Raw genomic sequence first — 24,627 nt, 5'->3', positions numbered from 1 at the left:
TCATTTTCTTTCAGGTTGTTCTGAGCCTCTGGGTATGAAATCAGGACATATACAAGACTATCAGATCACTGCCTCCAGCGTCTTCAGAACCCTCAACATGGACATGTTCACTTGGGAACCAAGGAAAGCTCGACTGGACAAGCAAGGCAAAGTGAATGCCTGGACCTCTGGCCACAATGACCAGTCACAGTGGTTACAGGTAAAATTTTCCAAAACTGTTTAACTACCCACTATTCCTCTTTCTTAGAAGATTTCCTGTTGATTAGGTGAGTGTCAGAGTCGTTACCTTCACGCTAATTTAAATGTGCCTTCATCTTTGGCTTAACTAAATTGGTAAAACACAAATTCCTTATGAAGCCATGTCTATGGGCTATTTTTACGCTGGCCTTGGTTTATAGATGCTAGTGTCAGCTTGATGCAGGAGACTGTACCAGATCACACTATGTGTATGTCAATTGATTGATTAGGAGAGCATTTGCATCTTAACTCTCATCCATTCTAATACTTTGTATTAATATTGGCTTTGAAAGCATGACAGCAGGAATCCATAGGGCATTGAAATCATGCCACTGACCTGCAAACTGTTCACATAGAATCATGACTCATGACATATTAGCTCCTTACTTGTGGTTGCTAAGCAATGAAGATATTTGATTACATTCTCAAAACAGATCTTGCTTATAGAAGGAAACCATAGATACTGCAGTTTATTTATCATTTGCAAATGAACTAAGGTTACAGTCAGTGCTTTTTAAAACAATCTTCATGAAACTCACTTATTTGTGGAGCACGTTTAAATATGCACAGGTTTGTTAGTGGCTTCTCTGGCAAAAAGTAAGACAACTCAATTCCGTAATGAGATCACTTTATAGTGAAAGATACGAGTTCTGTTCTTGTTGATTTTTATGCTGTATTCATGAGTTTAAAAACTGTAGTAGTTCATTGCATTCCCAGAAATCATGAAAACAATTTAAAATAGCGAATTCCACCCCTATCAAACAAGATTTGCTAAATCTGTAATGGTTCTTATCAGGTTACCTGAAATTTGCAATAGTTCCTTCCCTCCCTCCCCTCCCCTCCTCTCCTCTCCTCTCCTCTTGTCTCCTCTCCTCTCTGCTCCTCTCCTTTTTTGAGACGGGGCTCACTCTGTTGCCCAGGCTAGAGAGCAGTGGTGAAAGCATAGCTCACTGCTGCCTTAAGTTCCTGGGCTCCGGTGGTCCTCCTGCCTCAGCCTACCAAATAGCTAGGACTACAGGTGCACATCATTATACCCAGCTATTTTTTTTTTCTTTTGTGCAGACAGGTGTCTCACTGTGTTGCTCAAGCCGATCTTGAATTCCTACCTCCGGCAGTCCTCCTGCCCCAGCCTCCCAAAGTGTTGGAATTACAGGCATGAGCCACCACATCAGGCTTCTTTTTTCAGTTTTTTTCTTCAGTTGGCCTTGCTTTTTCTTATACTCACAAGTAGAAATATTCACTTTTTTCTTTACTTTCTGTTAACATTCTTTATTGATCTAGAGCTTTATTCAGCTATCATTAGCTAGCACACATTATGGGTAATTATGTAAGTCTTTCTCGTATTATCGTTCTATGAACTTTTTGAAGGTAAGGAGTATGTTTTCTAATATATCATCCCAGAACCCAACCTTATAAGTAGCAGTGCTTACTAAATTAAATTATTCATTTAACAAATGTTTGTGATGAATCTAGAAAGCATCATATAACATGAGAAGTAGTGATGACACGTAAGTGAGCAATACACTATTCAAGCTCTTAAGACATTAAGATATTACCCCTTGCTTAAAATATTCCTTTTATCTGGCTTAGCTTACACTATTTTCTATTTTCTTCCATCCTCATAGCAGATGTTTCCCAATGTCCTTTCCTGGTCACCCTTCTTCTCCCCATTATCTTCCTGCTAACATCTCTTTCACCAGCTCCACACACTCACATTAACTGATTTAGCAAGTATTGGTAATTTCAACTGTGGAAAAATGACTTAAATATCTTAAAATCATTTCCCTTCGTATCACCATCGCCACTGCTACTTCTGTCATCAGCGCTACCACCCTCTTTCACCCAGGTTTCACAGAAGCCTCTTAACCAGCTTTTCCGTTTCTGGTTTTACTCTCTAAAAATTCATTTCTTAAGTTGTAACTCGTGTGTGTGTGTGTGTATTTTCCTAAAAGGTAAATATTGTTCTCTTACTCTCTTGTTTAAAACCCTTCATTACTCCCTCTGTTTCAGAATAAGGTGCAACTTCCTTAATATAGCCTAAGAGTTTTTGCATGATTTGGCCCCAGTTCGTTTCTTACCCTACTCTTCTAAATTTGCTTGTATTCAAACCAAGTACTATCTTCTTCTTCCCATTCCTTTATAAATGTCCTCTTGTTATAAGAAATGAATGGAAAGAGCCTCTACCCACAGCATTATCTGCCTTCTGTTGTATTTAAATCCTTCAGCTTCAGTTCGGATGTACCTTTCTCTGGGAAGGTTTTGCTGCCAAATCCATTCTGCCCACGTCTGACTTAAATCTTTCTCATGTATACTACTGCATCCTCTGTAATTTTGTCACTATATCATTTTCTCACTGTATTGGAAATTGTGTTTTTATGCTAAGCTGTTTGTTTCAAGAGGCTGAGACTATGCCTGTCCTGACTTTCTTAACTTGTGGTTCAGCATCTAACTGACCCACATGGTGGGCATTCCATAAAAATCTGTTGAATGAATAAATGAATGATTCATTCAAAAAATAATTCAAGTTATTGGTTTGAGCCAACATAGCATATAAGTTTGATCCCCAATTTAAGAGGCCAACTGGTACATATTCTTAATTTATCAGTATTTAAAAGATAAATTTAAAATTTCTTGTTGAAGAACTGGTCTTTTTTTTTAAAATAAGGAAACTAAATTTTTATAATATATAACTGTCATGAAGTTTTCAGGTTCTTACTTGGAAGAAAATCTTCTTTCCTTTTGTTAGACTTGACAATGATCAATTTAAAATTTTTCATTGCTATATATTCTAAAGACTGTAAATATTCCAGTCATGTATCAGATTGGCTGCATATTGCTAATGTTATTTGTGAGTCACAATGCCGTGTGGAATAAGGCAAACTATTTTACACCCCATAAGTAGCTCGGGAGGTTGGTAGACTCTAGAAACATCCACATAAAGGGATTGCAAATGGCACATTTCTTTGGAAAGATAAAAATTAAACAAATATTTTTCATGAATCAGGGTGTAATCTTCAGTGTGAGCCTCCATCTAACACTTTGTTCAAGATGATTTTTCAACTATCTTCTTAAAGTTATTTGCATGCTAAAATTGATTCATTCTGTTGATAATAGACTTTCTGTTAATTCAAGGACTAGTTCTTCTAATATATGTCTAATTTTTGTTGTATCAAAACATATTCAGAATCTCCAGGGCAGAGTAAATTTACATCTTTCCTTTTACTTATTTATTTTCTGACATCATCCAAGAAAAAGGCCCAGAATTGTGACTATTTTTTGTTTTTTTCGCCTCAAGAGCATATAATCTGTTCAACTGTATATTGTTATGCTTGTTAGTGTTTTTGTTGAAAATAAGATTAACATTTTCATAGATAACAATGTATGGGGTGATTTTCTTTTTAAGTTGTTTATATAGAGGTAACATAGAGGTCAATTTTTATCCTGAATTTATTTATAAAATCAGCCTCTGAATTAAGTGTATTTTTAACTAAAATGCATCAGTTCTGAGCGGTAGCTCCTCTGAAGAAAAGTCATGTCTGCCATTTAAATTCCCTTCCTTCATTATCAATCTCTTGCTATTTTTTTAAGAAATGTCTTTTACATACCAACTAAAACGTGACCCTCTAATAGAGTTTTATTTCCATTTAATAGGTTTTTCTAAAAGCTAATCAGATATCTGGCAATACAATTGTAAATTCAGCCCCCCAAAATGCCCGTATGCCTAATTGTGATATAGTTGAAGGAATTCTTATGTGTCCTTTTGGGAATTTGTATGTATTCAAATCTCATTTTAACATTCTATTATTTTTATTACTCTAATGTTTCATCTAGTCACTTCTATAAGATCAAAATGTCTGGAACTTCTCAAACAAATATTCTTGTGTGATTTTTTTTTTTTTTTTTTTTAAGAGGTGATCCTACCTAATTGGCTAGCTTTCTTGAGTTGCTACTATTCATAAAATTATTATGCTATTTCTATCTGAACACGGTGAAAATGTGTGAGGGCCTCAGGAAGCCCTAAACAGAGGCATTTTCAGACCTCTGTGTATGATGTTTTGTAAAACTTTAAAATTCAACTAATACTTTGAGCAATAAAGCCTACCAATGTGTTTTCTGAAAGCCTCCCAAAGGTCAAATTTTAGTTTTTAACTTTCAAGAAAATCTTACCAACATTGAAATTGAAAGATTCTGAGCCAATTATTCCAAACTCCTAGTTGGACATTCCTAACTCATGGTTAGGCTAGATATTAATCTTTGTTATAAAAATAAAGTAACATTTAACTCACAGAGATGTTTTTAGGTTACGACTATTAGCTTCTGTAGTTAGTTTCCAAACAAAGAAGTCAGAAATTGTGATGGCTCTTAAGGTGGATTAAATAAAACAAATAACAGAACAGTGGAAACATGCAGTAGGTACCCAGTATTGCATAGATCCCTTCTTTTCCTTTCTGGTGGATTGTGTGCCTCAGGAGAACAGAATTAGACACCACCAATTTTAATCAAAATTGAAGATTTGCATATGTATTCTTCACTTCCTTGTGTTGATAAATTACATATATTGGCATTGGCACATAAAAACTTTGAAATGTCTTTATCTAGGTAACATCAGATTGTTCAGCTTCTTTATCCAGTAGTAATAATTTAAAGTGAATAATTTCTCATTTGCCAATCTTCTCTACTGAAACTGTATTTTTACTAAAGTGGTTATGTATTTTTATGTCTATTATCAATGGCTTTCAACAGAAATATTAATTTCTTTTTTTATTTATGCTCATATTAGACAAACTGAAATTAAACATTGTTAAGATGCTTAAAGACATTCTATGAGGAGCAGTGACATTGCTAATGATCATGCTATTAATTGTGAAGAAATATACTGATTCATTTTGGTTTTGTTCACGGAACTAAGAAAACTGCACTCAGAGAATTAACTTGGATTAACTGAAAACTTATTTTAAAGTAAAATACTACAAATTTTGTTATAATGAATACATTTCATGTGTATTCATTGCCATATTGGTGGTGACTATAGAAAATGGATAATTTACTATTCATAATTAAATCTACTGAAACGTTTTTCAGATTTCATAAAGGGCAACATAATATAAAGGACTAACAGGAAGGAAAATGTCACAATCCCACCCAAGAAATGACCTTTTGGTCTATTTCATAAGACATTTGCTAATTTAAGGTAATCTGCATAGTATTTCAACCAAATTAGTAGAATTAATAGAGTTGTTAGACTGAACATTTTAGTGTTGACCTTTGTCAAAATCACATCTGACTCTACAGATTTTCATTTCAATACTAATTTTGTGGAAATGTGTAAGAAATCAATTGAATATAAGCTTTCAAATTAAATAAGCCTTATTTAATTTAGATCATGTCAGATTTTTAAAAGGGAGTATTCTAGACATAAAATTATAACTTCATTAAAGCCATTAACTTCTTTTGCCTTCTGAACAATTTATTTACAGGAGAACTAAAGGAAAGGTTTTCAAAATTAAGTGACCACCAGGCCACTGGAAACATTTGTCAATAGGAAGGATTATTCTGATTTCTAATGTTTCTCATTTATGAAGGGTTCACCTAAAAAGAAGATCTAAAAGGGTCAAGTAATGAAACTTGTGTATGATTGTGAGACAGCTTCCATTCTTCTATAGTATTGATATATGTTGGGGTGTGCTAAGGGAATCAAAGGATGCTCAGACTTTGGTAGGACTATAAGTCATCCTTATGTATTGTTTCATTTTTTAAACCACATACCATGAATAAGAAATCTTTTTGACTTTTATAATTGTATGATGTCAAAGGGAATCCCCATTATCCAATTAGAAAAAAAGAACTTTTAATAAACAGAACAAAATTGAAAGGGCATTTGTACAGAAAATACTTAGAGTACAAAGAAAAGTGCAGTCAATATCAATGTAGTGTAAGGAGTGCAGAATTTAAGGCACAAAATATAGATGTGAGGGCTGACCAATTATATCAATACTCTGAGACTTCAGTGTTCTTTCTTTTTTATGTAAAATGGAGACATTACACAAAAAGATCAGTCCCAGCCTATCTTCTCCTTTTAAAATCCCTCACACCAGTAAAATTCTGGTGCCTAACTGATGGCTGGACGAATCCAAAGAAATTAGAAAATTATCAAGACCACCAGCTGATTTCTTTGTAATGTAGCACAAGTATGAAGCTAACAAAAGGTCATATAACAATTAATGATACAAATATAGCAATCTAAACTTCAAATAAACCTATCAAAAGTTAACTTTTGTACAATGAATAACATGTCTACTTAATACTCAAAATATTGCCCCTACCTTTCCATCCATTCGAATTTTGAGTCATTTATTTGGTTTAGTGTCTTACATCTCTCTAAAAACAGCTTAGACAACAAAAACTTCCATGAGACAAGGAAGTAAGATATAGTAAGCAATTATTAAATACTAACACACAAGCACTTACATATGGAAAATCATGAAAAAGGCCCAAAGTAATAGTTTCTGGTGTCAATGAGAAGGAAATAGATTAGCCCCAGATACAGGGTACAATCTCAGAAAGACAAGCTCCAGTGGTACATTAAAAAATGCATAGAAGTTTTATGGTTTGGAGGTTATTAATGACTTTATACTTTTTGAATTAAAATAAGTATATCTGAGGCACCTGTTATAACAAAACACAATGCCATGGGCAAGGAACTGAAAGACATACTCAGTATTATGTCTGCCTGCATGTATGATTACTGATGCCCTAATTGTCATGAATTCAAAATTCCAAAAGCAAGAAACAGAAATGTAGGATGCTGGATGCTTCTGCTTAGAAGTGGTATTGAAACCATTGAAAAACAATGATAGAAATTAAAAGAATTTCATGAGCACAACAGGCCCACTCCTGTTTTATGATAATGCAAATTAGATGACTTCTGATTCCTGTGTGTGCAAATGAATTTTCATTTGTGACATATTAAGTTATCTTTTTAGTAACAAAACATAGCTGTAAGAATGGTAACCATTCTCTTCTAAAAATATGAACTGAAAATATGCCAATGAGTAAAATTTAGAGCTTGGGAATACTGTTTCAAATATTATGAGCATTTGTAAAGGCTTTTAAATAAAATTACAATCAATTGTAATCAGTAATCTCATTTTGTCTTTAAAGCAGCCCTCTCCGTGAGCTAAGTTATGTTTGTTTTATAATGAAGAATCAGACAAGCCTGTTAAAGATTGCACAGCCAGTCAGTTGTCTAAAGGGGATTCAGCACTTGTCAGGAAGCCTATGAGATGATTTTTATCATAGTATTTTCTAGACTATTAAAATGATTGAAGTGAGTCATTTTTTTCACGGGATATCTGTTGGATTAGGAAGCCCCTCCAATGCCCAGTCCTGACCAGCATAGCTCTAGCCACTTACCTTGTCTTGAATAAGAGCTCCTGGTGGGTTCTGCCAGGCTCTGCAGATTCTGTGGATTCAGCTCGCCTGTAATCCCAGCACTTTGGGAGGCCGAGGCGGGCGGATCACGAGATCAGGAGATCAAGACCATGCTGGCTAACACAGTGAAACCCCGTCTCTACTAAAAATACAAAACATTAGCCGGGCGTGGCGGCGGGCGCCTGTAGTCCCAGCTACTCAGGAGGCTGAGGCAGGAGAGTGGCGTGAACCCAGGAGGCGGAGCTTGCAGTGAGCCGAGATCGCGCCACTGCATTTCAGCCTGGGTGACAGAGCGAGATTCGGTCTCAAAAAGAACCAAAAAACAAAAAAAATAAAAATAAATTTGTGGTGCCACATTGTAACGATTGTATATCCCTTCCAGTGTTACTGAGCATTGAATATACACAAACACACGTATGAAATATTTGGAAAATGAATTTCCTATATTTTTGGTTTAAAATAAAATAAATAAGAAATAGGAATGTAAATTGTAATATTTTCTGCCCAGAACCCAACGATATGTTTGTTATTCATACATTATGTTTTAGAGAACCCTGCTCTGTCCAGCGAGCTTGCACATAGTTAAGCTCACCTGGCTTAATTGCTTTGGTTTATCCCAGAGACTTTCGTAATATTTCCTCAAAGCCAGTGATGCTATAATAATAGGTAGTTCACTCTTTGTTTACATTTATGATTGTAAATATCTCTCATTTATGAAGTATTGATTTGCTAGCTGATGTCAAAATAAAATTTGTTTATAGAAAATTTTGCATTCAATTCTTTTTAATTAATACAATCAGCATTTGTGTGGGGAAAACATGCCTCAGTGAAGTGACTTTCAAATGTCTAATGTCTGCTCGTTTTATGCCGCTATTTTAATTCTTTAGCATGGTGTATCTTCTGGACCTAGACAAAGCCTTTTCTGTATAGATCTTTGGTAAGATTCTTCTCTGAGATTATTTAAGATGTGACTAAGGACACGTTTATCTGCTTACAGCTTCTGGATAACAACTTTCTGGAATTAGTTTATATTTTAAAAAATAGATATACATTTTTTTCACTAGAAGAGATTGTGACCTTAGTGTTAAAGCCAACCAAAGTTTAACTTCTGAACTAATTTCTTAGGTTCCTTACCCAGGCCCAGTCAATGAATCTTTATGCTGCTCTTGCCGTTTGACCTGCCCTCTACTTCTGGCAGTTTCTGATATGTGTCTTACTGCTCTCCTCCCATGACTTCTTTTCCACCTGAGCTTTGTTGGGTGCCTGTTGATTAGTTTATCTATTGATAAGGTTTTTGGCTGTGTCCTTACCCAAATCTCATCTTGAATTGTAGCTCCCATAATTCCTATGCATTGTAAGATGGACCCAGAGGGAGATAATTAAATCATGGGGGCAGTTTTCCCCATACTTCTCTCATGGTAGTGAATAAGTCTCACGAGATCTGATGGTTTTATAAGGGTTTTCCTCTTTCTCTTGGCCCTCCTTCTCTCATTCTCTCTGTGGCCATCTAAGACGTGCCTTTTACCTTCCACTGTGATTGAGAGGTCTCCTTAGCCACGTGGAACTGTCAATCCATTAAACCTTTTTTTCTTTATAAATTACCCAGTTTTGGGTATGTCTTTATCAGCAGTGTGAAAACAGACTAATACATCTACTCTTTGGCTTTGCACTCCAGCTCTAACCTGCCCTCTGAAGGGTACTTGGTTGTTTTTCAGCAGCCCACCCTCATCCCTGTTGAAGTTTCAGGAACTGCCCTGGCTCTTATGGTGCCACCTGCTGCCACTTTGACTTCTGGCTTCTCAGTACACATGGGTCTAGCTTGCTGCCATAGCTGACTTCCACCTTAGGCTTTCCACCACTGTCAGAGCTCTTGGTTCCTAGTCCTAGTTGTGAATCCAAAACTGCTATCCCAACACAAAATTTCCATTACCCAGATGACCCTTTTTTCAGATAGTTCCACTACCAGATTTGGGTTCTTCTGATGGCAGACCCAGTTTTCAAAATGGCCTTCTTTTCCTTGTTTGATTTTAAACTGATCAAATTAGGAAAATATATATGGTACTCTTTCATCCTAAAAATGCAGTCCTTTAAAACAAATTACATTCTCTTTCTCTCCAAATGATAAATCATTTCAGCATTTTCCAAAATGTATCCTGAAAATCACTACTTCCATAAGGTAAGCAGTAAATCCTCCCCCGCAACAAAAAACTGGTTCTGGGCTGAAATACATTTTGTAAATTCTATATTCTCTGTTATGTTCTTAATTTTTCACATGCATATTAACATAGTAAAGACTCTTAAGATTCCTATAGGGAAGAGAGTTGTTTGCTCTTTTTTTAGTTGATGATTTTCTAACTTATTTTTTCATGGAATGCTTTTTAACATAGATGAAGCTGGAAACCATCATTATCAGCAAACTAACACAGGAACAGAAAACCAAACACTGCATGTGCTCACTCATAAGTGGGAGTTAAACATGAGAACACATGGACACAGGGAGGGGGACATCACACACAGGGGCCCTGTCGAGGGGTGGGGTCAAGGAGAGGGATAGCATTAGGACAAATACCTAACACATGTGAGGCTTAAAACCTAGACGATGGGTTGATACATGCAGCAAACCACCATGGCACATGTATACCTATGTTACAAACCTGCAAATTCTGCACATCTATACCAGAACTTGAAGTAAAAAATAAGAATAAAAATAAATAAAATAAAAATAAAAATAACTACCCTAATATCCCATAAGAACCACTTTGGAATATCATGTAATAATTAAATTGTATTTTTACAGCACTTTGTTGTTTTCAAAGGGTGTTTCTATTTTTTTTACTGTATCTTTCTAATAATATGTGTACATATGTATATACACGTGTACATATTATTTGTATAAATTATCCTGTCTTAAAACATGAAAAATACAATGTGCAGACATTACATGACTTAATCCTGCAAACGGCAGAACTTGACCCAAAAATCCAGTCTCTCCCTTTTCTGTTGAGTTCCATTTCTTCATGGCTGCCTGTGGCTGACATCACATAGAATGTGGTTTAACCTTAACAGCCTTTTTTTGCATCAACATGATTTTTTCAGTTCAGCACAATATGTGCAAAATATGTGTATCCACAAACTTGGTTTTCCAGTTCACTGCATGCCTCTGTTCCTACTTCATATAACAAACAATTTCATCAATTCTTGGTTCATATCTGTGTAGACCAAGCATTTGAAATTACCTAAATGAATTCAAAGCATTGTTATCATTTCATCTTCAGAATGGTGCACATAAGCTAAAGTTAGGCCAGGTATGTCTAAGGAATAGTAAACCCCTGTCATGAATAAAATGAGTCATATGCATGGACCACTCCAAGCAAGGAAAGTAAGAAATGAACACTTTTACTTGCTGAGAAACAGTTCCTAAGAGAAGTTTACAACAGTACACAAATACTTATTTGTCACTCAAGTTGTAAAAATTTTCTGTCCTGTTTCTTAAACTGCATTTAACTTTCTTTAAAACTGTTTTCTCTTGCTTAAAATGACAGAGGATCATCACTACCACTTGTCTTTATATAAACTGTAGTTTGTCCTTCTGTAAATATTCACATGCTTTGGTTTTGCCTTCTCTATGTTCATTTCTCTATGTTCATAAGTAAATTTCTGTCTCCTGGTTCCAATGAAAGGTTCTGACATAACATTAAACTTTAATGTAGAATACATATTAGGATATTCACCATTTTAAAATGGGACACCAGACATAAGTAATAGACATTTTGTAGCCTTTCCCACTTGTTGAGTAACAGGAACTCTGCTATGAAAGCATCATTATTTTTTGCCTTACAGGTTTTCTTCATTTAACAAGTCATACTATAGGCTCTTTGAATAATAAGATTTCTGTATCCAATATTTTTCTCCTCTCATGCTTGGTGTCCTTTAAATCAAAAAATTTAAAGGAGGCAGGGGTGTGCCTGTTTACTTTTACTCAGTAGAATAGGTTCAATAAAAAAAATAGTGTCAGGCCAGGAGCGGTGATTCATGCCTGTAATCTGAACACTTTGGGAGGCCAAGGTGGGCAGATCACCTGAAGTCAGGAGATCAAGACCAGCCTGGCCAGTGTGGTGAAACCCTGTGTCTACTAAAAATACAAAAATTAGCCAGGCATGGTGGCGGGCACTTGTAATCCCAACTACTCAGGGGGCTGAGGCAGGAGAATTGCTTGAACCCAGATGGCGAACATTACAGTGAGCCGAGATCAAGTCACTGCGCTCAAGTCTAGGTGACAAAACGAGACTCCATCTCAAAAAAAAAAAAAAAAAAAAAAAAAATTCTATTTGCACTATTTTTTAATGCTATTGCAAATTGATAAGAAGGTTTTTGTACAAGGTTATCCACCATAAGAAAATAAAAGCAAAGTGATATTCATGGCGATTATTAATTATATTATTATTTTCTATTTTTATGATACCTCGTCCTATAGTTTTAAAATAAAGTATGGAACAAAATTTGATAGTGATTGCATTCAAGGTTGTATTATCATTATGGCATTGGGTGTATATAATTACTATTGCTATTCTATATGCAACATAATTAGCAAAACCAAATGTGGTTAAGAGGGTTTAAGGTAAATGAATAAAATAACAACAAGGGCAATGGAGCAGCTATTATTTGAGTTAAACTCTGAGTCACTTTTCACCCCATTCTTAACATCCTACCACCTATGAAAGGTTCAGTCTTTGTTTATTTCATGAAAAAGCACTGTACAGTTTTAATCCCCAAAGCTGTAGGATTTGATGGCCCTTTGTTAAATACCACAGGACCCATCTGTTCTGTTAGGCATATGCCTTATGATGTGGGAAAATCTGTAATACAAGGTAATGGATCCAAAGTACTTTAGACTGTGACACATATATATATATATATATATATATATATACACACACACACACACACACACACACACACACACACACACACACACAGAGATATAAGTATATAAGTATATACACTTATGTATATAAGTATATACATATAAGTATATATGTAAGTGTGTGAGTATATATATACACATATACACACACACACACACATTTTCTACAAGCTGTCTCAAAGCTCTGGAATGGGAAATAGAGAAAATTCTAAAAATAAAGCAGCTTTAAAGATCTCAGTGGGAAAAAGCACACCACCAGCTGCCTATATGTGCTTACATGTTGGTGTCAAAGTCATTTTCTCAAAGCGTGGTTTGGAGACCTCTTGCATCAGAATCAGTTGGTGGCATGGGCTGGCTGAAAACGCAGATTCTTAAATTTTATCCCCAGAGATTCTGATGTTATTAGGTCTGTGTTGGGCATAGAAATGTGCATTTATGGACAAATATATTTGGGTTCTTGTGCAAGATGATGATCAAGAAAAAAGGAATTGGTTATTTATTATTTGAAACATGTTCATTTAAAGGCAACCTCTTGGTTTTTTTTTTTTATTTGTTTGTTTTTTTCTTTTGAGACATCGTTTTGCTCTGTCTCCCAGACTGGAGTGTAGTGGCACAATCCTGCCTCACTGCAAACCCCACTTCCTGGACTCAGATCCTCCCACCTCAGACTCCCAAGCAGCTGGAACCACAGGCACACACCACCAAGGCTGGCTAAGTTTTGTATTTTTTTAGAGACAGGGTTTTGCCATGTTGCCCAGGCTGGTCTCAGACTCCTGAGCTCAAGCAATCTATCTGCCTTGACCTCCCAAAGTGTTGGGATTACAGGCGTCAGCCACTGTGCCTGGCCTGAAGTCCCATTCTAATGGGACTTACTTAGATATATTGACTTTTGAAGATTACTTGAGCATGAATCTTATTGCAATTTAAGATTAAAGTATCAGGACACTCCAAGTTAAAGAAATTCTATGGTACCAGTATGCAAATGATAAAAATCCAAACTTATATTGATCTTTTATTAAATTAATAAATCCAACAACAAATCTTTAATTTCTCTTAACTCTGTAGGAAATAAAGTATATTAAACATCCATATATAGAATCAAATCTAAAATTTATGAGAAAGAAGATCTGTTTTGGTATCTGTAATTTAAGTGTTCTCTGGCTAGAATATATATATAAAATTAAACTATAAAATTTAAATCAATTTTTTTTTTATTTTGCCCTTTGATATATGTAACACAATAACAGACATTCTTAACAATGACCATGAGGCAGGGCCAGGCACAGTGGCTCACGCCTGTAATCCCAGCACTTTGGGAGGCCGAGGCGGGTGGATCACGAGGTCAGGAGATTGAGACCATCCTGACTAACATGGTGAAACACCATCTCTACTAAAAAAAAATACAAAAATTAGCCGGGCGTGGTGGTGGGTGCCTGTAGTCCCAGCTACTAGGGAGGCTGAGGCAGGAGAATGGTGTGAACCCAGGAGGCGGAGCTTGCAGTGAGCCAAGATAGCACCACTGCACTCCAGCCTGGGCGACAGAGCAAGACTCTATCTCAAAAAAAAAAAAAAAAAAAAAACCCAACAAAAAACAAAAAACAATGACCGTGAGGTATTACCAATTTCTGAAGTACCATTTGAAGAGAGAAAATACGGTCAGTGAAGATGGAATATTAAGTTTACGATTGCTGTCTGTTAAAGAGGCCTTGGGTAAAATAAGTGCATGATGCATGTTAATATTGTGTTGAATAGTATTTTCAAGATTTATCAATCTATGTGCAGTTTGTAGGATTTTGAATTCACTGATACATGGTTAGAGTGTTAAACTCCGTAACAGCACTTCTGGGTTCAAATCTCTTTTCTGCCACTAGTTGCATGACAATGGGCAAATCCATCTGTTACTGTCTCAATATTCTTATTTTCTAAACGGGAATAGTAGTACCTATTTTATAGGGTTGTGTAAATAAATTAGCATTTATCACGTGCTTAAAGGATAATTGATATGAAAATGTTAGCTATTATTTTATTGATTAGAATGAATAGGTTCCCTGTAAAACTGTAAGTAGCATTTGCTTTAAGACTACCAGATAAAAATATAGTTAAACTTAGTTAAATTTAAATGTCTTATAAATGGTGAATATGTTTTAGTATAAACATTTACTAAATATTACATGGGATATATTTATACTTTTAAAAAATGGAGTTTATTTGAAATTCAAAGTTGATGGACATTTCTTCTTTTATTTTACCAAATTCAGCAATCCTATTTTCACTCCATTTCATTTGCCTTCATTTCCCTGGTACGTCTAATTGATCTGAGTTATGATGCTGATATAATGATGATTTTTGGTCAATAGATAATGATTTTAGCAGACTGCTTATCTGTAATTGTTTTGCATTGTGCCTCTATTCCTGGTGAATAGATACTGAAAAGTCTAATAGTTTATTAACTTTCAAGAAAATATGCTTAAATTGACTTCCACGTCAAAAGTTTTAATCTCTATTTTGTTCTGCTGCAAAAGATGCTATTTTGTATTCTGGCTCTCCTGTGCTTAGTGGATTGCTGGGAATCAGATGAACCCTTTGGATCCACAGATAAATTCAGGTGATCAACTCAGTATCCTTTATTATATAGGAACTCAGTATAGTATTTTCTCTTTGGGGAATGGGTTAAAGTTAACAGGAATGCCCCCGAATGACTCTAAATGACATTTGGGATCCTTTGTCTACAGTTTGTAGAAATTGTCACTGTATGGCATTTAAAATCCTCAAGGTTGTTTTTAGCTCAGTGGATTAATATAATTAAAAAAAAAAAAACAGTCTTTAGGATTTGAACACAAATCTCAATCCCCTTAGCTACTACATATGTGAAATTGGGAATGGCATTTTACCCCTGGGCAATAGTTTTTTCATCTGAGAAATATAGTAAATGCCCATTCCAGAGGGCTGTTGAAAGACTGAATGGAATCAGGCCTATAAAATACCCTGTATGTGTCTAGAAGGATGTTAAGTGCCCATGTGAGTTCTTTTCCCTGCCTCTTTGTTAGTATTAACATAGAAACTAGACATTAGTAGTACTGGGGCCAAGTTTTATCCAAAATCTTGTGGCTCTGTTATTTTAAATCAGAAGTCAAAGATAAATGAGGAAACAGGGCACTTTGTGTCCCTAGCTTTGAGTCTGATTATTTTGTATATTCCAAAAGCTATCTAGACTCCTGGATTTTTCCACAGCAATTCTACTTAACTATCAGTGAAAAATGCTGGGACATCCCACCACCACCAACAGCACCCCTTATGAGATTATCCATTGTTTTAAAAGCCCAGCTTTCCTTCTTTTGAAAGGTACTCCCTTGGGAGAGCTATCCTGGTCTAACAACGTATTTGTAATGGATGTAAATACATAGTCAGGCATCTGCTGGCCACAGCTGAGCCCTTCAGTGAACAGTCCAGAAGTCCCATGTAAAAAGGATTTCAGAAGCACATCTTGTCTGAATTGTCTTGGAGAAGGTAGAGGCAGAGGTAGGAGATATTCCTTTAAACTGTGTTTGTAGAGCAAGCACACCATAATTTATGACAAAGTGATTATTTAGAGAGACTTTGTGGGAAGTTGAAATAGGGACCAAAACCACCTGGAAAATATATTTATATGATATATAAACAGATTTCAGTGTATTTAAAAAAAAAAAAAAAAAACAAAAACAAAGAATAAAACTTCACAAGGTCAGGCGATCGAGACCATCCTGGCTAACACAGTGAAACCCCATCTCTACTAAAAAAAAAAAAATACAAAAACTCCCAGCCCCCTTTTCCTTGGAGTCTACATTTGGCACACAGGTGTGAAATTGGGAGATAGGCTGGGTGCAGACTGGCCCTGACCTATCACATAAGGAGAGTCACTCAGGAGCATGAAATGGAGAAGAGAATCCCATGGCCAGTCATGGTGGCATACACCTGTCATCCCAGCGACGTAGGAGGCTGAAGCATGAGAATTGCTTGAACCCAGGAGGCAGAGGTTGCAGTGAGCCGAGATCATGCCACTGCACTCCAGCCTGAGTAACAGAGTGAGATCCTGTCTCAAAAACAAAAAACAAAAAACAGAAAACAAAAAAAAAAAAGAAAGAGAAGAGAATCCGAGCACCTTTCGCTCTTTCTAAGCTCACTGTTCACATTAATGGACAACTTTTTATCTATCTGTCAGATCATACTAATCAACAAGAGGCAGAGAATAACAAATAATAGTTTTTAGTTCATGGGAAAGACAATATTTTAGAAAAGTCTATCCACTAGAAATTGTTTGGTTTGTTCAGCCATGGAATTTTATGGAAACATAACCATGGAATTACAGTGTTCTTCCCATTATTCCACTCTTAGGGAAAAAAATGCAACTGGAAAATGCAACATTTAAGAGTGTTTGCTTATAAATAATGTCATTAATTAAAATGCTAATAAGATTTAAATATGGAAAGTATAAAATCTCTTTAGGAAGTTTTATTCTTTTTTTTAATATACTGAAATCTGTTTATATATTGTATAAATATATTCACTTTCCAGGAGGTTTTTTAAAATAGGTCAAATAAATGCAAAACATATTTGAGAAATCTATTTTATTTTGTAGTATTTTCTTTATGATTTGAAAACAGTTTACCTACTTCTTTATATCTCCAAAATAAAGTAGAAGCAATGGATAAGTTATTTTCTAACCAAAGACAAGTAAATCAAACTTACTATTTTTCTACTGGTAAACAAAATGTGCATAGAACTACAAAGAAAATGGGGAGATGAGCAATAGCATTAAAGTGACCGATTAATGCTTTTTAGGAGACAGCTTTATTTAGGAACTTTCAGGTCCAATCATAGTAGCTCAGTAGAGAGAAAGAAGAGTATGTCCCAGCCCAAGAAAATGAGTGAGTGTGGGTCACTTCGTACCCATAGGCTGCATTTGTGCAAAGGTGCTCTTTCCTCTAGTGTATCAGTGATGCTGGGGCATACCTTGATGAGCGCAGCCCAGGATGCTTTTCAGTCACTCTTATCCTCTCAGCTGGGTACCCTTATGCAAACACAACCCATACAGCCTTGCAGCGCAGCCCTGAAGTTACCTCCTATGAGGCCCTGGCAGTTGGGAAGAGGAGCGCAATAAATGCCTCCTGCTTCACGTTGAGCTTGATCTGTTTCTCAACGATATTGGACTCCCTTAGAGGAACTGAGGAAAGCAGAATCTTCTTGGCCAACCCTGTCACCTTCTCTGTCCAAAACATTTATCTTTTACTTGACATGCAGAAACTAAACATAGGACAGGGAAACAGGCAGTTTAATACGAATACAGTGACTATTAACACTCAGGAGCTCTAAATGAGAACAGTTCTCTCACAGAGCTAAGGTTTTACAATTTTCCAATTGTATTGTGCTAGAATCCCTCACGTCTTTAGTGACTTGTTGAATCACCTCTATATCAATGCTCAATGCAGAACTTCTTAAAATTCCCACCTGCTTAAGGTTTTTAGGCAGAGGCAACAAGGTATTACTGGGCTTCAACAAAATGTCTTAAAATATGCTGTTTAGAAAGGTTTGACTTTGGTGTTTAGAAAGGTTAAACTTTGCCACTAACTTATTTTTAGCCCTCGGGCAAGAGATCTGCCTTTTCTGGAGCACAATTTTCTTATTTTCAAAGTGAAAAGGATATCACGCAAATGGAAACAAATATTCTTATTATATTCTTATTGATACTTGCTGGGAATCCAGAGGAAGAAAGTATGATGTCTACAGTTGTGCATTAAGACTTTAGATCTTATTAAGATCTAATCTAGATACAGTGCAGAATAATCCTCCATAGTGAGAAGGACTGAATCTGCCCATACCTGTCCCAAGAACCAGACATGCCATGTTCCCTGTTGCCATCCCTAGGAGAGACAAGTCTGCTGGGTGTTCAGCATCATCACACATCATCATTCAGGTTACTCAGGAGGGAATGGAACAAATAGTGGTCATTGGTTCTCATTTCAATGACTTTATTACACTACCCTATGGGATTTTTAACCAAACTTAAACATTTTTGTAATACAACTCAGTATCCTTACCACTAATGCAACAGATATTTATCACATGAATTCTAGGACTAGATTCTGGTGTCCAGAAATGAAGATAGAAGAAGAGTTTCCTGCCCTTAAGAAGTTTATAGCCAATAAAGAGAGATATAAACAAGAAATAAAATAAAAATGTATATACTAGTAAATTAGAAGACTTACTTAGAACATATAGCAGAGATTTGGCCTGAGAATTAGGGAAAATATACTGAGAAAGGATATTTGAGCAGAAACCTAAAATATGATCAGGATTTAGTTGTGTCTAAATGGGAATAGGAAAATTGAGTTAAAAAAAAAAGTTCCAGGAAGAACTTATGTGAAGTCCAAGAAGTAAAAGAAAGTATAGCATGTTTGAGAAACTGAAAGAAGTTCAGTTTCTTACAATTTGATAGAAACTTTTGTTACATTACCCCACATACTCCACATACCATTTAAATAAAGTGATAGCATGATAGTAAAATGAAATGTAGAATATTAATATAATAGTTATACCAATGAGTGACCCCATTTCAAGAAATATTCACAGAACTATTTACAATGGATTAAATAAATCTAATTTTAAGGGATCACCATTATTTTTTAAAATATAACTGGTTCTATTTCTTAATCCTTTAGCTAAAAAGTTTAAAATACATTATTCAATATTATACCTGAAAAGTTTGTGTAATAAGAATTGGAAAGAAGGGAAATGAAATTATGATCCTACCATGAGAAAACTGAATTAATCAGCAGAATCTTTGCTAAGATTTAGGCATTATAATGACATAAGGATGAACTTTGGTCTTGGTACCTCTAAAGTTGCATCAAGTCTAGAATAAAAAGCTTTATTCATGTATATACTCCAATGGATTATTTTTACCAGGACTAATACTAGTGAGAATTCTGATGTGGGATTCAGTTTAATCATTCCCAAAGTGGTATTAGCTTGAAAAACATTCTAAGTTTTTAAGCTCAATGTTTTAAATACAAACATCAGTACGGTCTTACAGTCTATAACAAAAAGCAATGTCCCAGAAAAATTTATTTAAGGTAAATCATCATAAAATCTGTCTTCCGAAAGTCCAAACACTAGAAGAAATGTACTCACTTAGGCCTACAGGATTTATACCGTGGGACTTGATATCAGTGACACGACCAGCCTGGCTTAGACTAGAGAGAACTTATCTCCCAGGGTTCAGGAGGTAAAATACCAAACTAGGTCCAAATTACTGCAATTCAAATTTCTAGCTCTGCTTTTTGCTATCCTTATCAGCTGGATCTATGAATTCACCACCCCAGGACTCCTCATCTTAAAAAATGGAGCCAACATTACATCAAGGGATTATTGTAGAACTGAAATAAGATGGCATCTATGAAAGGTGTGACCATACTGCCAGGCTCATAACCAATGAATGAATACCCTCCCTTGTCTTTTTCCCTACTTGGATACGGTAGGTAAAATTATAGCAAGGGCCATTCTAAGATGGGTTGAAGGCAGACTTGTTTTTTTGCAGTGTCTACTATGTAGAGTTGACTGTGATATAGTGATTATTTTTATGACTATACTGAAGGAAGCCTAGCCTACTGTTGGATAAAGTTTTCATTGTTCCAGAATAACCTGATCACTAATTCCCACCTAAAATGTGGAAAAAAATATAAAAAAATAACACAGAGCATATCCTTCAGTCATTGAGAAAAATCAAAGCTCAATTTTTTAAATAAAAAATGTAGAATGAGAAAGGAGTGGCATTCTTTTCTCAATGAAATGATTGCATCTAATTTTGTTGTGTGCATCTGTGTTTGTGTTTAATGGCAAGTGTAATTATGCACCTGCAATGCGTGGCTCTTCTAATTTTAGTAAAATTGATGCAACTATTTAGGAAATACATAACAAATTACTCTTTTAAAATGAGTAAATTTGAATGCCAAAGGCTTTTTATCGACCAAAATTTTGGTCTTCTAATTACATGCAGTAGCTACACACAGATATTATGTCCACCAGTTCACTCTGGAGTTTTTCCTGTGGGCTCAGAATCTTGCCCTGCTTTCTGCTGGATTGATCACAGCCACAGGCCAGCTAGTGCCCCCTGTTCCCTCCCGGAAGAGTTTCCGATGTTTGTTGCCTGAACTATCACATTAAAATGTAAAGTCACATACAACTCAGAGTCCAGATCACTAACTTAATATATCCCACAGAGTATAAATATAAGGGGTGATAGTTGGCAGCTCACAGAGAAGTGTACCAGAACTCCAGAAACACACCAGATTCTTTGAATTTCTTTTCCAAATCTTTTTTTTTTTTTTTTTTTTTTGAGACAAGGTCTGGCTCTGTCACCCAGTTTGGAGTACAATGGCAGGATCTTGGCTCACTGTAACCTCCACCTCCTGGGCCCAGACCATCCTCCCACCTCAGCCTCCCAAGTACCTGGGCCTACAGGCATGTGCCACCACACCCAGCTAATTTGTTTTTTTTTTCTTTTTGGCAGAGACGGGGTTTTGTCATGCTGGTCTTGAACTCCTGAGCTCAAGCAATCTGCCTGCCTTGGCCTCCCAAAATGCTGGGATTACAGGCGTGAGCCACGATGACTGGCCTAGTATTTTACTGTCTTTGAATTCTATGTGTCTTATAGATTGTCTAGAACAATTTTGAAGTTATGTGAGGAAAAAAAAATAAGTATGGGAAAGGTGAAGAAAATAAATTACAAATCCTTAATGGTAAGTAATTTGATTTCTCATATGTAAAGTTATTTTCTTGATCAGGAAATAATCAAGTTGAAATCAATGACCAAACTGGCAAGGGGCAGAGCCATGCAACATGCAGGTAGTAGAGAAAGCATAGGAGTTACCATCTCCAGAGAAGCATCCTACACTGGAATAGTGGATCAGTGAAGCAAATTATGTAAAGGAGAGAGTCTGAGGGACAACTTGTAAATTCCTTGATGGGTATACCTGCTGGGCTGACAGCCAGAAGACTTGAAAATATGGCCGTTGAAATCAACAGAGGGGTCATTCAAACCTGAGGACTCTGAAGCTCTACTATGCCTTGTGAGCATGCCCAAGGCCAGACTTCTTGGAAGTCCCTAAGCACTGCGCTGGATGTTACATTTGCACATCTTTTCACCTACTCTCCAGTCATATAGCGCACACTTAAAAATATTATATTTTTGATGGGAGAAACATAACAGCATATCGGCAAATATTTCCAAATATTGGTAGCAAATGGCATCATGTACATTTCTGAAAGTGTAAGGCATACTTTAAAAAGTCCCATTAGGCTGGGCACAGTGGCTCACGCCTGTAATCCCAGCACTTTGGGAGGCCAAGGTGGGTGGATCACCTGAGGTCAGGAGTTCGAGACTAGCCTGGCCAACATAGTGAAACCCCGTCTCTACTAAAAATACAAAAAGTAGCTGGGCGTGGTGGTATGCGCCTGTAATCCCAGCTACTTGGGAGGCTGAGGCAGGAGAATCTCTTGAACCTGGGAGGCAGAGGTTGCAATGAGCCAAGATCCGCCATTGTACTCCAGCCTGGGCAACAAGAGCTAAACTCCATCTCAAAAAAACATAAAACAAAAAAACAAAAAACAAAAAACAAAACAGAAAAAAACAGAAAAAAAGTCCCATTAGTAATCACCATATCACAAAGTAGCAGTGGCCAAAGGTCATGTTAATATTATTTTTTCTGTTTCTTCAGATTTTCCTGGATGTTACAGAACAGTGCTTGAAAATGAAAGCTTTTTTTCCAAACTATTATTGGCATTAACAAATTTTGCTATGTCTACACAAGCTGTGTGACTCAGAAATTAAGGCAAATATTTAAAAACCCTGACTGGAAACTTGTATTTTTAAAAAAAGAATGTGATGATTCAAATTCCTCTTGTATTTGCTCAGTATGCCAGTTCACTAATTTAAGATCTAATTCTCCTGTTTCACCTATTGGAGCCTATTTTTCATGCAAAACTCTCAAGTAACTCAGAAATACCAGTTGTCAAATAAGATGTAATAATTCTATTTTATGAATAGTTTTAATTTTAAAATGAACACTAACATTAAACTTAGTATGTGGTTTTATGCTTTAGCTGTTTGGATTTTTAAGTAAATGCCATATATATGTTTTAAAGACCAAGCAGATTTTAAAGGTTATGCCAGTGGATTACAAGAATTGCCATTCCAATTATGTTCAATATGGAGCAGAATGTTAATTGATCTTATTGGAGTGATCCTCTTAAAGGTTTTGGGTTTAATTAAACAGTAGTTGTATTTAATTCATTTCAGATAAAACTTTATTTTTAATTAAACAGGGAAAGGCATTTAGCAATCTTACCTGAATTCTTTTCTGAGAAACTCTTGCATAAGAAAATGAAAACACTGATTTTGCCCTATCTTAAGAACAAGTACGCTTTTCAAATACTACTTTTGTGCTTCTTTTCATTATGGTTCATGGAGGCTTCAATGAGATTCTGGGCTAACATATCCAGCGTGTTGGAAATTACAACTGAAATCCCTCTATATTATTTCAAGTTATTAAAAAAGCTTTTGTGTCATCTTTAGTTAGAGCTTGTCTGGTGTCTTTGTCAGGTTGGGCTGCTCTAACAAAAACACTGGGTGACTTAAACAAAAGAAATTTACTTCTCATTCTTCTAGATCCTGGAAAACCTGAGATCAGAGTGCCAGCATGGTAGGGTTCTGGTTGAGGACACTCTTCGTGGTTCCTAGATGACCGTCTTCTTGATGTGTCCTCACATGGTAGAGAACAGAGAGATAGGAACCTCTTGTGTCTCTTCTTGCTTGGGTACCAGTTCCATTCATGAAGGCTCCACATTCATGACCGAATTACCTTCCAAAGAAAACTAAGCATTTAGTCCTTAACATCTGGTAATAAGTGTTGCATGAGTAGATTTACCAACTAAGTCACAGCCACAAAAATGTATCCAAACTTTTGTCTGAAAATACAGTTTTCTAAAGTAAAAATTCTTATCCATTTTTTGAATTTAGCAAAATTTCTTAATGCCAAAACATGCAGTCAAAGCTTGAAAAATATGTGTCAAATAATTACTTATTTCATATTTTTAAAAGCAACTTAGTGTATTACTATTTGTTACCGTTATGAGCTGAATTGTGTCACCCCAAAATTCATATGTTTAAGTCCTAACTCCAAGTATCTCAGAATGTGATTATATTTGGAGATATCATCTTTAAAGAGGTAATTGGGGTAAAATGATGTCATAAGGTCAAGCCCTAGTCTAATATGACTGGTGTCCTTAAAAGAAGAAGAGATTAGGACACAGACACCCACACAGGAAAGACCATGTGAAAACATGGAGAGAAGATGGCCATTCACAAGCCAATAACAGGCCTGAGAAGAAACCAACCTTGGCAACACCTTGATCTTGGACTACTAGCCTCCATCCAGCACTGTGAGGAAAAAAAAAAAAAAAATGTTTTTTTAAGCCAAGGAGTTGGTGGCACTTTGTTATGGCAACTCTAGCACACTAGTATAATGACTGAATGTAGTCAAGCATACAGAAGTGTACCGAAGCCAGGAAACCTGGGTTAGAATCTGAAAATAGTCGAGGTTGTGTGAGAAGATGAGAGGAAGGCACAGTCAGGAGGTGCAGGCTAACACCAGTTACTAGGCTCTGATTGCTTCCCAGCCCTTAGGTCTCCTGTGATTCTGCTATTATAGAATTCAGAATTGGTAGCCTAGTGTTTCTTTATGAATAGAACCCGGAGAGGACAGAAAATGCTGCCTAGTTTATGGGAAAATGAAATCCCAGAGGCTGAAAATGTATAGCATTGCAGCATAATCTGTCAGTTACTTTAAGATACACATTTAAATTAGTATGTTTGAAATTCTTCTATATTATGACAGTATAAATACAGCCCTAGGAATAAACAGAAATTCAGTATACATGTTCTTGTGCTATTTATCATATCCCAACTGTATCTTGGAAAATCGCTTTGCTTAGTAGACAAG

At 35.9% G+C, this 24,627-nt stretch overlaps 1 protein-coding gene across 2 annotated transcripts in view; it reads left to right on the top strand.

Moving 5' to 3' along the window:
* Positions 1–24,627, top strand: part of EDIL3 (EGF like repeats and discoidin domains 3) — a 455,143-nt gene that overhangs the window by 337,972 nt on the left and 92,544 nt on the right. For both annotated transcript variants that reach the window (XM_028849561.2, XM_001082527.4), the window contains one exon: positions 15–199. In XM_028849561.2, coding sequence (XP_028705394.2) covers positions 15–199 — 185 coding nt within the window. The remainder of the gene's footprint in view (positions 1–14; positions 200–24,627) is intronic.

The sequence above is a fragment of the Macaca mulatta genome, chromosome 6 (assembly GCF_049350105.2).
Source record: "Macaca mulatta isolate MMU2019108-1 chromosome 6, T2T-MMU8v2.0, whole genome shotgun sequence".
Classification (NCBI taxonomy): domain Eukaryota; kingdom Metazoa; phylum Chordata; class Mammalia; order Primates; family Cercopithecidae; genus Macaca; species Macaca mulatta.
Note: the sequence above shows the minus strand (reverse complement) of the source record. Positions and strands in the feature narration are given on the sequence as shown.